Below are 14,354 nucleotides of genomic sequence, written 5' to 3'. Positions count from 1 at the left end.
AAACTCACAACAATCACAGATGAGTACAAGATATTAGGAGAAGCAGTATAAGCACATGCCGTTTTTTGCAGTGACGAGGAGTCATGGTACCGAATTTGCAACAAGTTGTCGTATACTCCATCAACCAAGAGCTCAAAGTCCCCACTGTGCCAAGGGAGCTATTAGCAGATTTACAATGAGAGCAAGCATCACATATATTTTCCTTTTGTTAGAATCAACACATTCATATGGCTTCAACTTTCAACATTTTGCATAAACATTTCTGCTAGTCATTGATCCCAAAATAAATAAATGACCAGGCTGCGAGGTCTGGGCTCTTCTTAGCCACTCCACAAGTTATAGATAGATCGGGCAAAAGGAGGGAGCAATGAGATAACGATGAAGAGGGGCCTTGCAGCCCTGGAGTTGCTGTGTAGTCATTAAAGTCTTTCACATAATTCCTTATCACAACTATTCTCAGAAACCCTAGACCAAAAAGGATTGAGCTGGATACCCTATTTAAGTGTCTGATCAAAAAGGATTGAGCTGAATACTCACTGGTTTGCAATGAGTTCATGAAGACGAAGAAATTCTTTGTGTTCTTGACCACAGTTTTTAGGAGTTGCTGGCGATGGCATAACAGCAGCTCCTTGCTTTAGCTTTCTTTTTTGGAATACCTATAGAAAAAAGATGTATCAAGTATACCCACAGGGAATTCTGTCATGACTGTTTTGATGGGTAGATTTTGATTAGATGAGAATAAAATCATAGCAGTTCAAAAATACCTCTCCCCAAATGTCAAATACATTGCTGGTCATGTCCTTCTTTCCCACCACATGAGATGCAATATCAAGCTGGAATAATAGAATACAGAGGTCAGCTTGCAGAAACAGTCAAGTGATATATTTCCCTTAATAACTGGAGAAGAGGTGTTACATTGACAAGTTCACTGAAGTCAAAGAAACTCTCTATTTGAAAAGAGTTCAAGACACGACCATGTTTAATGGCTCATTCTTCCTCTTTAAAAATTGAAGGGTGTTGAGACACGAGCGTATGTCAGATTCTATTCACAGAACAAGAGTCAACAACAGTAATCAGCTCCTGTAAATATTACAGACAATCTAAACCACAGAAATTTAATATGTATTTACACATTTCTTTCTCTTTAGAATACGTGAACACTCAATTTAAGTTAGGCACTGCCTGTCTATCTAACCATCACTCCAGTTTTCTCAAAGATTAAAGCATTTTAGACAGTGGATATAATACCTGTATGCTCAGCTAAAGCAGTAAGAGCTCGAGCACTAATCTTGTAGTGTTCCAAGTTGCAGATATACTTCAGCCTGTAAGATATTGCAAAACTACTTTAAAATGGAAGCAAGCACATTCATACTCTCGGGATACATTACACAAGAAACCCAGCCAGGATGAGAGCTCTTTACTTTTTTTTCTTTTTGGGAGGAGGGAAAAGGGGGAGAGGAGAACACTTCCGCAATCTAACCTTGCGACAATCCGACTAGCGCCTGGCCGTGCAAACACATGCACTCTGCAAACAAATGATAAAGAATGTCCCTTGATTTAGGACAAAAAGACTGTCACCAACTGGAAAAATCATACTAACAACAAGCTCACATGAACACATGCAAGATGTATGAAAATCAGTTCAAACCAGTATTGAAATTTGAAACTAAAGATGTAACCACCTAATTTCCCTACAGCTTAATAACTAGGTACCTGGCCATCTGCCGGAGCGATCGCAATGCCGGAGCATACAGATCATTGCAAATGCATATAACCTACCATGACAAATGTAAAACTTGGCTTATTTGCAAAAAGTGTCACTGCATTTATACACATTGCAAGCCTTTTAAAAATTGTTGCAATATCATACCATCAATTTTGCAGAAATTAATGGATCAAAAGAGCAGGCATAGATCTAAGTACATACAGAAGGTTTTGCTTGGTCTATCTTGGAACATTTTTAAACATAAAGAGGTACTAGAGATAGATCTAAGCTCCCTTTTTTTCAAAGGTATTAATTTTAAACGAAAGGGATTTGCGCACTGATCTGGTGTTTCCATCATGACAAAATCCTTATTTTTAAAACACGAGGAGGAAATCCCAATAAGTATGCTGAGACGGCCTTGAACTGGCTATGTAGAGTGGGTGCCACTTTATTTCTAGTCCTTCATAGTATTTAATAAATCCACACAGAACACTCAGAGCAGTAGACTGGTTGAGGGGCCAAGGTGGGGGCCCCGGCCATGGGCTAATTTTATTCCAACACGATCCACCTTCAGGTTTACCTGAATAAGACCTAGTGGCCAAGCCAATTACAGAAACTGACCAAGTGTATGTACAAGACTTTGATTGGGCTCAACATGGGTGAGCCATGACCAAGTTGATTATCTTTATGATGCACTCCTGTCCGTACTGTGTAAACTTTATACTTTTCAGTAAACTAAGGGATGCCAATCTTACCCAACTAGCATCTAGATTGAGAGAGCAAAAGAGCATTTGGCTGATCACCCTTACCCAACTAGGACCTAGGGGATAACTAACTCAATTGGACACTGCATCTGGCTGTTTCCATCCGGTTCAGGGAGCAGCTTTGAGATGCTTTATTGCAGCAGAGGCTAGCCAGCTGGTGAGATACGTTGTTTGCTGCTGGTGACAAGGGCTGAATTCATAGTAGAGGCTGTAGGACAAAGACCACACTTGCTGTATGGGTTGGTTCAGCAGATATTCGTAGCAGACCTTATAAGAACAGATTTTTTTCATGGGTTCATTGCAAAAGCTCTATCAGCAGAGGCTCTATGTAATAGCTTTGTCAGGGAATTACCAGCAGCAGAGATGAGGCTGGAAAACGGCTCTGATGGCAGCAGAAAAAAGGGGCTGCAGGACCGAACAGAAGGAAAAGAAGCAGCAGGCTGTGCAGGGGCAGAAACAATGGCCTAGGCTCAATCGTCAATCAGGGCAGAGAAGGTCTGGCATGGGGCTGACTGATCCAAAGAAGAAAACAGGCCCACAAATGATCTGCACTCAGGCAGTGTGCAGCCTGGAGTAAGCAGTGTATAGGGGGCTTGTCCTTCAGGGAGTTCAAAATCTGCAGCAGGGGATGGAGAGGGTCTGCTGGCAAGCTGGTGAAGCACATATAAAAGAAGCAGAGGGAGCAGCTAGGCTGCAGTCAGAAGGGATCATGGGATTTAGGTAGTCTGCATCCTCCTATAAAAGCATGATCTAACATTAAAACAGCAACTGCGCTGGCGTGTGTCATTAAATGTGCAATTAGTGCACAATCTTGGCAAGGTTGCCCCTACGAGGTCTTGCCACCTTATGGAATGTGTTGATATTTATCCGTCAATTCCAAGATATTAGCACACAACCCAAACCCTATACCCAATTTGGGTGTCCAGGTTAGGCTATCTAGCAACCCCCGCGTTCTGGTGTTCAGAGAGATGTGTAGGCGGGGGTGTGTACTCTTGGTGCCCAGCAATCATCCTAATTGCGCCCAGGTCCTGACCCCAAATAGTGTGGGCCGCCTTACCAGAACGGGTAACTTAACCATGGTGATTCTGGGTTGGGCCTCTGTTAACCAACTCTAAGATACCACTGGGGTGGACAGTGAGTCCCTGACTCCACATAAAGACATATATCTGATTCAATTTAAAAAATGAAGTAGTTAAATAATAATAGTAATTAGTCACCTGAAAAAAATGATATCTTATTGTTCTGGTCCATGACATATGCTTCCAGTCCAAAGTAATTTTTGAGGCCATTTATTTAACTTGGTGGTAAATACTTGTACTTTGAAATCCCAGATGCTGAGCAGTTGCCAATCAAATAGGCTGACATTTTGGAAACAGTTAAAAGCACAGTACACAGTACAAATCACCTCTTCTGGCTGTCCATCCGACTGTCGGTGGAAAGAAGATGAAAAATTCAGCGTAGTGCCCATGTTTTCAAAAAGACCTCTCCAGAAAAGGCTGGTCATACGCGGATCTCTATCACTAACAATGGATTGAGGCATTCCACGATACTTGAAAATATTATGCAAGAATAATTTCGCCATCTGATCCGCTGAAATCTTCTTCTTGACTGGAATAAAGTGGGCTTGCTTGTTGCATCTGCATATGATTGTCCAGATCCCGTTATGTCTAGTTGGAGTACGAGGAAGATCTAACACAAATCCATGGAAATGCTTTGCCAAGGCCTATTTGGGATAGCTAGTGGATGTACCAATCCAAGTACCTTCTGCCTGTCATACTTTACCTTCTGACAAATGATGCATGTTTGCACAAAGGCCTCAACATCTTTCCTCAAAGCTAGCCAATAAAAGAAATGCTCCACTGCCTTTACTATGGCATCAATGCATCTGTGTCCTGCATATGGTGGGGCATCTGTCAAAACTTTTGGCCTGAGCTGTTTTGTGACACTAAGTCTACCATGCATCATCAGAAAACCATCGTTAAGCATATAGAGCTCATGTCTTTGGCCCTCAGCCAGCTGATCAAAAATCCTTGCAAAGTCATCATCATTTGCATACTAATCCTTCATGGCATCAAGCTCACTATGCGTGACAGCTGAAACTTGTGGTTTTATGGATACTGCATCTAGCATTGGCTTCCTTGAAGTGAATCAGCAACAACATTTTTCTTTCAAGTTTCCAGGCACATGCACAATCTGAAAATGAAACATGGAAAGGAAGTTTGCCCACCACATGTGTTTTTCTGACAGCTTTCTCTAAGTAAGAAAGTACCTAAAGGATTGGTGATCTGCCTGGACATAAAAATCAGCACCTAAAAGGTAGTGTTTCCAGGTAGAAAGAGCATGTATGACAGCCAACATCTCTTTCTCATAAATTTGCAAATACATTTCAGCATCACTGAGCACCTTGCTCTGATATGCAACCACTCTTCTATCTTGCATTAACACTCCTCCTATGCTGTTCCCACATGCATCGCACTAGACAGCAAAAGGCTTGCATAGATCTCGCAAGATGACAGGATCGGAGCATAGCTTTTCCTCAAGCTCCTCAAAGGCTGCAATTTCTTTGGTGCCCCATATGAAAGGCACTCCTTTCTTCCGTAGAGCATGGAGAGATGATGCTATCTCTGCAAAATTGCGGATGAACCACCTGTAGTATGGGCATAAACCAAGAAAGTTGTGTACTTCATGGATATTATTCAACGGTGGCGAATTCCTTATGGGCTCCACTTTGGCAGGGTCCATCTTGACTTCATCTTTGGATAGTAGGTGCCCCAGAAAGTGAATCTCGTGCATGAAGAACTCACTCTTCTCAGCATTGATAAGCAAGTGACAAATGCCGAGTGCTCTTTATGCTCAGCATCGCTCTTAGAGAACACTATGATGTCGTCAAAGAGGTACCGACAAAGGCTCGATGCTCTCTAAAGATTCTGTCCATCGTTCCATTGAAGGTGGCAAGTGCATTGTCAACCCAAATGGCATTACAAGGAATTCATACAATCCAAATGTGGTTTTGAAAGCTGTTTTAAACTCTTCAAAAGTGGCCAGCACTCATTGTTGCCCAACAATCATGATCGTTACGAAACCCTTGTAGCTTCTAAGGAGCATGCCAAGCAAGAGCCTAGCAATCCGAGCCAAATCCATCCATGTAGCCTAGGTGGCCGACCCTACCTCTACCAGCCTCCCCCAGCATGGTAACCCGACCAGTAGGTCGGGTGTGCTACCCCAAAGAGTGGCTACACAAACCCCTTATGCTGGCCTACTGACAACACAGCAAAGGGCTGCCATCACACCAACATACAGGCCCTTTGCAAGCCCTGATCTGCCGCGATCTATCCAGCAACCCCACCTGGGAACACATGCCTACTACGCGCCTCCAATGGGCTGCCAAGACAGCAACAAACAAGCCCCAAATGTGCCCTGATCCGACCCGCACCCCCCAAGCACATACGCAAGGTCCTCGCACGGCCTCAAGACAACCAGACGTACTCTATGGATGGCTGGATCCACCACAAGGGCCTAGCTATCCATCTACCTGGGTATGCACCCAACCCTACCTAGACTATCTTCACAAGGGCAAGCACACCCACGACAAAGGCTCTCATAGACCCATCGGTCTTCCGAAGGCTTTAATAAACTTTATTTCTTTCTTTCTTTCTCACTCTCTACCCTAGCCATGGTACATCAAGAGATGCTGACCTTCGACACACCCTCTCAGCTCATGGATATAACATCATCTCCAGGCGTGTCGTTGGAACAACTGAAGGAATCCATTGTGTGAAGCCCCATCATTGAAGACCGCCATAAATAATGTCGAAGAAGCCCTGTCTTGGCACAAGACCATATGAGTACGATCACTACAAACTTGCTACTGCTGTTTCCAGGCCACAAGTGCTAGGCAAACTCCTTTGGTCTGGTACTGTGCTGGTACAACAATCGAACTAATATTGTCATCAATGCATGAACACTGTATCACACAGCTATACAGCCCCCTTTGAAGCCCCTTCTCTAGTCCAAACTGGTATATTGACCCCAAATCGATGAACCTTTGTGCTCAAAAAACAATGGGCATACAACTCCTCACGAGGATCAATCTGCACTATTTGGATTCCCGCACTAGCAATCATCTAACCCATCCGGATCTCTAGTAGCTCAACAGACAATAGCTGCAATAGAACAAAAGGAAACCTTCTCTAGGTCTGCCAGGTCATGACCTCCAAACAAGTACAATCTAGTATACATACTACCACCTAAGTCAACTGAAACAACTCATGGCTTGAGGTGTTGCTTGAAAGCCTGCCTCGAACACATACTCCCTCACCATTGCACTTGTCTAGCAGGTCCCACAAGCAAGCAATCCTCCGTCTACAACTAGAAGGGCTGTTGGCAACGTATCTTACCTCATGCTACTAGAAGGCTAGGACAATCAAAGTGACGGCCGCAGAGTCTGCTTCTTTATGCTCACTATGGGTACCAATTCCTTCGAGGTCAACGTATTCATCCTTCGACTAGCAGAATACTGGGAAGAAAGTGGGATAGCAATGTTATGGCCATGTCCTCATATAATATCGGCTTCCTCACTTGGAGAATCTCTTCTTGAAGCTCTTATACTTGTAGATGTGCTCCCCCATCGATGAAGACTTCGTGGAATCCAACAACCTTATCTGAACTTCCAAAGAGACCCTTTCCATGGGAGAGGTTTTGTTGCACAAGGACGCCAAATGCTCCCACATAGACCGGCGTCATGTGCTTCACGTGATTAATGACTTGAGGAGTATAGTTTAGAAAAATGAAAGACCTTACCCTCACATTGACTCTGTCCCCAAGCTGAGACGTGGCCTCTGGCTCCTGCTGCTGCAAGATCCCTAGATTTTCTGCAAGGGAATCAAACCCAACAGCTCCCACCAATATCAAGTCTGCTAAATCATACGATTGCAAGACGGAATCCATCATGACCCACCACACACCGTAATTGAGTCCATCTAATTGACGGTCCAACGGGAAGGTGGATAATACCGAAATTTCCACCCACTCTCTGCCATCTCAGCCAGTCGAAGTGAAGAAAGAGTCGAGCTGAGAAGAGTGGATGGAGGCTGTTATTGTTAGAGGTCATTTCCTGATGTCACCGTAGAGAGAGAGGGCCTTGCTTGTGGGTGTACCCGCCCAGTGAGTGAGGCTAGGGTAGAGAGTGAGGGCCTCTGTTTCGAGTGTGCCCGTTCCCGTGAGAGTAGGTTAGTCTGGCCTTCCAGTGCCTCATGTGATGCCGTGAAGGCCACGGAGGTACCTTGGGAGGGTGCAGGGTTGAGTAAGCAGGTGTGTCTCCCCCTGTTGCCCTTAGGCACCTTCTATGAGCCCCTATTTGTGGGCTGTAGAGCAGTAGATGGGCCGAACCACCTTGGCTAGCTCTAGCCCCTCTTTTGGGGAGGTGTGTACCCTCATTTAGGGCCTGGACAGCCCTATATAGCAGGCTGTAGGGGTCAGCCCCTAGGGCAGAGGGTTGGCCCTCATAAGCTGGCTGGTCGATGCCCCTATGCTGGCCGACTCGGGGGGGGGGGGCGGCGCTGGGCTATAACGTGCCTCCCCTCTCCCCTCTTTCCATCTTCTAGAGCTGGAGCAGTCCTTCCAACAGTGAATCTTGTGGATGCCTAGTAGAGGTGCAGAGCCAGGCCACAGCATCACCTGAGGAGCAAGGTAGTGGAGCAATCTTTCCACTCCCTCGTGCTACCTATTCACTTGGCTGTTGAGCTATGTGTTCCAAGCTCTCGAGCAATCTGTTGTTTCCATGATTTTCCCCCAATTGTAGCGGGGTTTTCTCCAAAGATCACTTGCAGTTCCCTTGTGTCTTTTCTCTTTCCTTTCTCTCCTTCTCAGCGTGTGTGCGAGGCGTGCTATCCCTCTCTCTCTTCCGTTCATTTCCGTTGCACTTCTCACATGGTATCAGAGCCATGGTTGGCTTGAGACCCGAGGGGCGGAGGGAGTGTTGAGCCAACACACAAAGGAGGATTAGGGTGATGTTGGGAGGTGTTTGAGGAGCGTATTAGAGGAGTGGACTATCCAGGTGACCAGCAAAGGGGTGACTTTGAAGGGTGTTTTCAGATCAAAGAGGAGGTGTTTCCAAGGGACGGAAAGCGAGGTGTGGTCATTGGGCTGACAGCCCCTTCATCCTCTTCTTCCGCCTTCTCCTTTCTTCAACCCTAAGATCCCTTCCATCCCATCCACCTGGTCTTTCAGTATATCGTCCTCTTCACTCCGACATGGTGACTTTGACCGAGATGGCCAAGAACAAGACTAGAATTCCTGTGTTGCCCAATTTCCCGATTGACCGGCAGTTAGATGGGCTCAATTACAACGTTTGGCGGGTGATGATTGAGTGTTACAATCATACGACATGGAATATTTTGTCTTGATAGGTGTTGCCTGACTAGATCCCCTGGGAGAGGACCTTTGCACCTTGGCTCGAAAGGAGGCCGAGATTTTGCCCAAGCTGTGGGACCGTGTCAATGCCAGGGTAAGATCATTTATCTTTCTTAACTATACTCCTCAGGTGATTAATCACGTGAAGCACATGACATTGGCCAAAAGTAACCGATGTGATCAAAAAGGTCATTATTGGTGTCAGTGTCCCCAAAGGAACGAAGAGGGGTCCAATAACCAGGTAGCCAATAGTGTGACTGCTGCGACCACGATTACTCCAGCCTTTTAGTAGCACTTGGCAAGGGCTGCCAGCAAGCTTTCCCGATACAGATGGAGGATTGCTTGCTTGTTTGCGGTAGCTGGACCCACCGATCAGGTGCCCCGAGCAGGGAGTCATTTCACAAGGCAGGCTTTCAGGCGGCAAACCTCGAGCCACAAGAGTTGTTCCTGTTGACTCAGGTGGTTTGCAGCAGCTGGACCCACCGATCAGGTGCCCCAAGCAAGGAGTTGTTTCACAAGGCAGGCTTTCAGGCACTCCTCGAGCCACGAGGAGTTGTTCCCGCTGACTCACGTGGTAGTTTGTTTACCAGTTTCTATTTTGTTTGGACGTTATGACCTAGCAGATTCAGAGGGGTCTCCTAGTGTCCTGCTGCAGCTATTGTCTGATGCTACTAGAGATCCGGATGGGTCAGTAGATTGCTAGTGCGGGAACCCAAACACACTTGATTGATCCTTATGAGATATTATATGCCTGTGGCCACCATTGGAGCACTGAAGTTCATCGATTTGGCGAAAGGTCTTATTTGGACTTGAGAGGGGGGTTCAAAGGGGGCTATCTAGTTCTGAGATATAGGTGCCTATGCAGGGAAGAAGATCTTGCACAGGAGGCAGTATCAGTTAGAATTTTTATTCCAGGATCCTCTGTTGGAGTCATGTACCAGTACCAGCAGTTGGATCGTTATACCAAGATGACCCAGTGTATCATTACCAGCACCTGCGGCCTGGGAGCAACAGTTCCAGTGATCGCTGAGACGGTTCGTGCCATGAGGGGTCTTCTTCGACAATACCTGTGGCGGTCTTCAGCGGTGGAGCATCACACGATGGATTCCTTTAGCTGTTCCAGTGGCACACCCAACTCCCTAACGTCTCTGTTCCATCCAGGAGCTAAGAGGGAGTGTTGAGGTCATCTCTTGATGCCACCATAGAGAGAGAGGGCCTTGCTTGTGGGTGTGCCCGCCCCCGTGAGAGTAGGTTAGTCTGGCCTTCCAGTGTCTCATGTGATGCCATGCAAGCCATGGAGGTACCCCGGGAGGGTGCAGGGTTGTGAGCAGGTGTCTCACCCTGCTGCCCTTAGGCGCCTTCTATGAGCCCCTATTTGTGGGCTATAGAGCAGTAGGTGGGCCGACCTGCAGGTCGGCCACCTTGGCTATCTCGAGCCCCTTTTTTGGGGAGGTGCGTGCCCTCATTTAGGGCCTAGACAGCCCTATATAACAGGCTGTAGGGATTGCCCACTAGGGCAGGAGTCGGCCCTCATGAGCTAGCTGGTCGGTGCCCCCTATGCTGGCCGACTAGAGGGGGGTTGGGATATATATGTGCCTCCCCTCTCCCCTTATTTCCCATCTTTTGGAGCTGGAGCAGTCCTTCCAACAATGCATCTTGTGGAGCCTGCCAGAGGTGCAAAGCCAGCCCAAAGCATCACTTGAGGAGCAGGGTAGTGGAGCAGTCCTTCCACTCCCTCGTGCTCCCTATTCACTTGGCTGTTGAGCTGTGTGTTCCGAGCTCTCGAGCAGTCCATTGTTTCCGTGGTTTTCCCCTAGTTATAGCAAGGCTTTCTCTAGAGATCACTCGCAGTTCTCTTGTGCCTTTTCTCTTTCCTTTCTCTCCTTCTCTGTGTGTGTGTGTGTGTGAGAGACGTGCTATCTCTCTCTCTTCCATTCATTGCCTTCAGAGTTCTAGTCTACTGAAGGTTGAGTTTGTTCGACTTTGCTGCGTGGTTTAGCAGCAAAGATGTCAATCTCTTCATCCTCTTCAGCCCTTGCTCTCCCTTCCTCCTCCCTTAGATTTCTTTCTTTCACCATCCCTAACTTTGAAGAGTTTGGGAAACTGGCTGGGTCAAATTACCTGATCTGAAAGGTGAAGATCCGAAGTCATTTAGTGGCTCGGAAGATGTGAAAATCGATAACGGGAATGGAGGCAAAGCCGGAGGATATAGTGAACAAGGAGGGGAAGATACTCATGCCAATAGACGGAGAGGAGCTCGAAGCTTAGGAAGACAAAGATGCTCATGCCATGGCATTGATCATAGGGACTACGGCACAATCTGTGCTTTCTCACATCCAGATGGCCGAGACATCAATAGAGACGTGGGTCATTTTGAAGAATCTGTATGAGACAGACAAACATCTCGGATCTTGCTTCTTCAGCATCAACTCTACAACCTTGATATGGATGAGGGAGATACGGTACATGACCACTTGACGACGGGGTGAAACAAACCCTCAGAGCATGGTGCCTGGAAGACTCCAAGTTGTTCACTCATTGTGAGAGGGACAACTGGAAGATCGTGACAGCTCAATTGCTCGAGTTCGAAGGTGGGAACGTGATTGAAGGTGGTGGTGGCAGGAGGTCCTACCAAAGATGGACCTGTGTACGACGATGGTGTGCAGAAGTGGAACCAAACCTAGGGGAGCATGAGCCACTGGATGAGAAGCCAAGAAAAGATTTCAACATCAAAGTGTTCTAGAGGACTACGACCCGGGAGTCACTAGAGCATCGTCATCCACGAGTTGGCATTGGGACGAGATGTGTCGGTGAGAGGGGGTGTTGAAAAGGTCACCTGCCCATCTGTAAGCCCCCATATGAGGAGAGCATTGGGGGGGGGGGTGTTGAACCTAGTGTCTGAGAGAAGGCCACATGGGCAGCACTATGGCTGCCATGGGGGCAGAGATCAAAGAAAGAGAGGGGGCTGTCAAACGGGCAGCACCTCACATCAAAAGAAGACAGGGCCAGGCTAGGGCCCTTTTACAGGGCTGGTTGGACCAGCCAACCCAATCGGTCTTTTACAGACCAGTTCGGCCAGTCTGGTCAGCCAGATTTGGCCAGGCTGGTCGGTTCTATTACAGCATAGATGGCAACCCTTTTTCAAAAAGGTATTGATAGAGCTGTTTTGCTCTTTTATATCAACAAACAGCTGTCGATATGTGTGAAATTGGGCATTACAGTGAACACTAGAAAAATTAAAACCGATCAAAGGGTAAGCAATGCACAACTTACCTATAGACATTGAATAGCCAGTAAAGAATGCACTGAAAAAATATTTAGCATATTTTATTTACAGTAAAGCATGCACTGAAAAAATGTTTAGCATACATCACTGATTGCATGGTCTTACAGGTCTTGATAATCTGGTGATTGTAGAAGACCCTTTCCTTTTAGATCCCTTCCTAGCTTGTGCACCATCTACCTCATTCTCTTTCCCCAAGGATTCTTGCTTGTCGGCATAAGCCTGAAAATTCACATATGTTCACACGTTGGTGATTCCCCCCCAAAAAATAATAATAATAATAATAACCGGAAAAAAACAAACGAAAAGTCTTAGGGGGTATAAAAGATTATAAAAGCCATCCAAAATTACTATCCAAACTAGGAAGGAAAGAAGGCGAAGGAGCATGTTATACAAGATATGACTTACTATTTTTAAGAGAGCATCAATTGCACCTTTTCCATCTGCTGCACCAAGAGCCCCATCTATTTCATCAATCACCTACATGAATCCAGAACAACCTGACTTCCTATGCATTGTTATATAAATATCTAGAGGAATCCAAGAACATGCCGAAACTCTTCCTCTGAAAACACAACAAATAGTGCAGTTCCACACTTATAACAGTCACTCACAATGTTGAAAACCATAAACTCCACCATCCATAGCCGGGACTAGCAACTATGGCATTCCCACCATCGTCAACAATGCCCAACGGTGGACGTAGATCAAGATAAAGATAAAGATAATGGTCTTACAAAGATAAAGATAGATATATATATATATATATATATATATATATATATATATATATATATATCTTTGTAAGACTAGAATATATCCAATCATACAAATTTAGAATTTGTGTTGTTCTGAAGTCCAAAAATCTACACAGTGCACCTATCAGGTGCTTGCAGTGGGACCCAGGAGAGTGGGAGTGGTTAGATCATGGGCACCGAGAGAGGGGGATTTCCTTCTTTCGTTTCACGGTTGGTAATGCCAGGAGATTTCAGCTGAGCAGCAGGGATTGGATTCCCTCCAGAGCCCCCCATTGGGACAGCTTCTTCATCACCGCAGATTTGCGTAGGAATTTCTAGAGGAGGCTCTAGAAATCCCTCAGGAATAGAAAGATCACTCTTTTCTTTTGACTTTCTATTCATGGAGGAATTGTAGTGAACCAGTGGAGATCACGATTTGGGACTGATCCCACTTGCCCTCGCTGTCATTCTGCAGAGGAGTCAGTGCGACATTGCCTTTGGAACTGCAGTCAGGCGAGGACTGTTTGCTCGGATACTCAGCATTTTTCATACTTCCCCTTTCTTCATGACTTGGGGCTCGGTCGCATGGTTATTCCTTATTGGGCCCCAGATGTTTTATGAGGGTGAGCCTTCTTCTTGGGCACTCTCGGTCCGCCAGCAGGTGATAGAGCCCTGCTCCCTTCAGGATGTACCACTTACTCCCTTCAGAGCTTCTCATGCTTCAATGGACATCTCTTGGGAGATTTTGGCTAGCATTTCCTCTTGGCACATTTAGAGAGCTAGATGTACAGAGGCCTTGGATGGCACCCAGATACACCCATCACAGGTGTTCACGGGTATTTGTACTGACACGGTTCATACTTTGATAGCCATTTGGGCTAGCATGCAGGGCCCTTCACGGGCAGCCTCTTCTAAGAGGACCGTATTTCTTCGAGTTTGGAAGGGTTCTCCCTTTTTCTCGGAGGTTTCTACCGGATTGAGATGGCACTATCAGCCCCAATCCTTTCTTTTTGGCTCTTGAGCTTTTCATGCATTGCATGGTGTATCCCGTATGGAGCTTGCTCTAACGGCTTTCTTTAATACTTAATAGAAGTCTCTTTTTGCACCCCACACACACACCCCAAAAAAAAAAAAAAAGGAACCTACACAAATAATAAGATAGAGAAGAAAAAAGAGAACAAAAAAGAGAAAACAGTGGATGTAGATCGTAGTATAAAAAAACACACTCACATACATATCCGCACACTTACACACACTTCAGCATCCATTTACATTCAAGTCTTCATACTGAGTTTCTATCAGCACTGTAGAGGTGAAGGGCTGTCTCAACCATACAAAGACTAGCACTAAAGGAGAAGGCTAATAAAAAAGTAGTCCAAATTCTCTTCATTCAAGCTACAACTGCTTGTGCATTGTAATTGTGGCCAAGAATACGATAAATGAGTGCTCCAAAT

At 45.9% G+C, this 14,354-nt stretch overlaps 1 protein-coding gene across 2 annotated transcripts in view; it reads right to left on the bottom strand.

Moving 5' to 3' along the window:
- CTF18 (P-loop containing nucleoside triphosphate hydrolases superfamily protein) overlaps positions 1 to 14,354 on the bottom strand; it is an 89,018-nt gene that overhangs the window by 56,050 nt on the left and 18,614 nt on the right. For both annotated transcript variants that reach the window (XM_087381521.1, XM_087381522.1), the window contains exons 9-17: positions 12,572 to 12,643; positions 12,272 to 12,385; positions 1,714 to 1,775; positions 1,481 to 1,525; positions 1,249 to 1,322; positions 975 to 1,042; positions 765 to 833; positions 538 to 656; positions 60 to 144 (exon numbers count right to left, since the gene is read on the bottom strand). In XM_087381521.1, coding sequence (XP_087237647.1) covers positions 60 to 144; positions 538 to 656; positions 765 to 833; positions 975 to 1,042; positions 1,249 to 1,322; positions 1,481 to 1,525; positions 1,714 to 1,775; positions 12,272 to 12,385; positions 12,572 to 12,643 — 708 coding nt within the window. The remainder of the gene's footprint in view (positions 1 to 59; positions 145 to 537; positions 657 to 764; positions 834 to 974; positions 1,043 to 1,248; positions 1,323 to 1,480; positions 1,526 to 1,713; positions 1,776 to 12,271; positions 12,386 to 12,571; positions 12,644 to 14,354) is intronic.

This window comes from Dipteris shenzhenensis, chromosome 11 (genome assembly GCF_047967505.1).
Source record: "Dipteris shenzhenensis isolate YYH24624 ecotype China chromosome 11, Dip_SZ_1.0, whole genome shotgun sequence".
Classification (NCBI taxonomy): domain Eukaryota; kingdom Viridiplantae; phylum Streptophyta; class Polypodiopsida; order Gleicheniales; family Dipteridaceae; genus Dipteris; species Dipteris shenzhenensis.
This window is presented reverse-complemented; position numbering and strand designations above follow the sequence as displayed.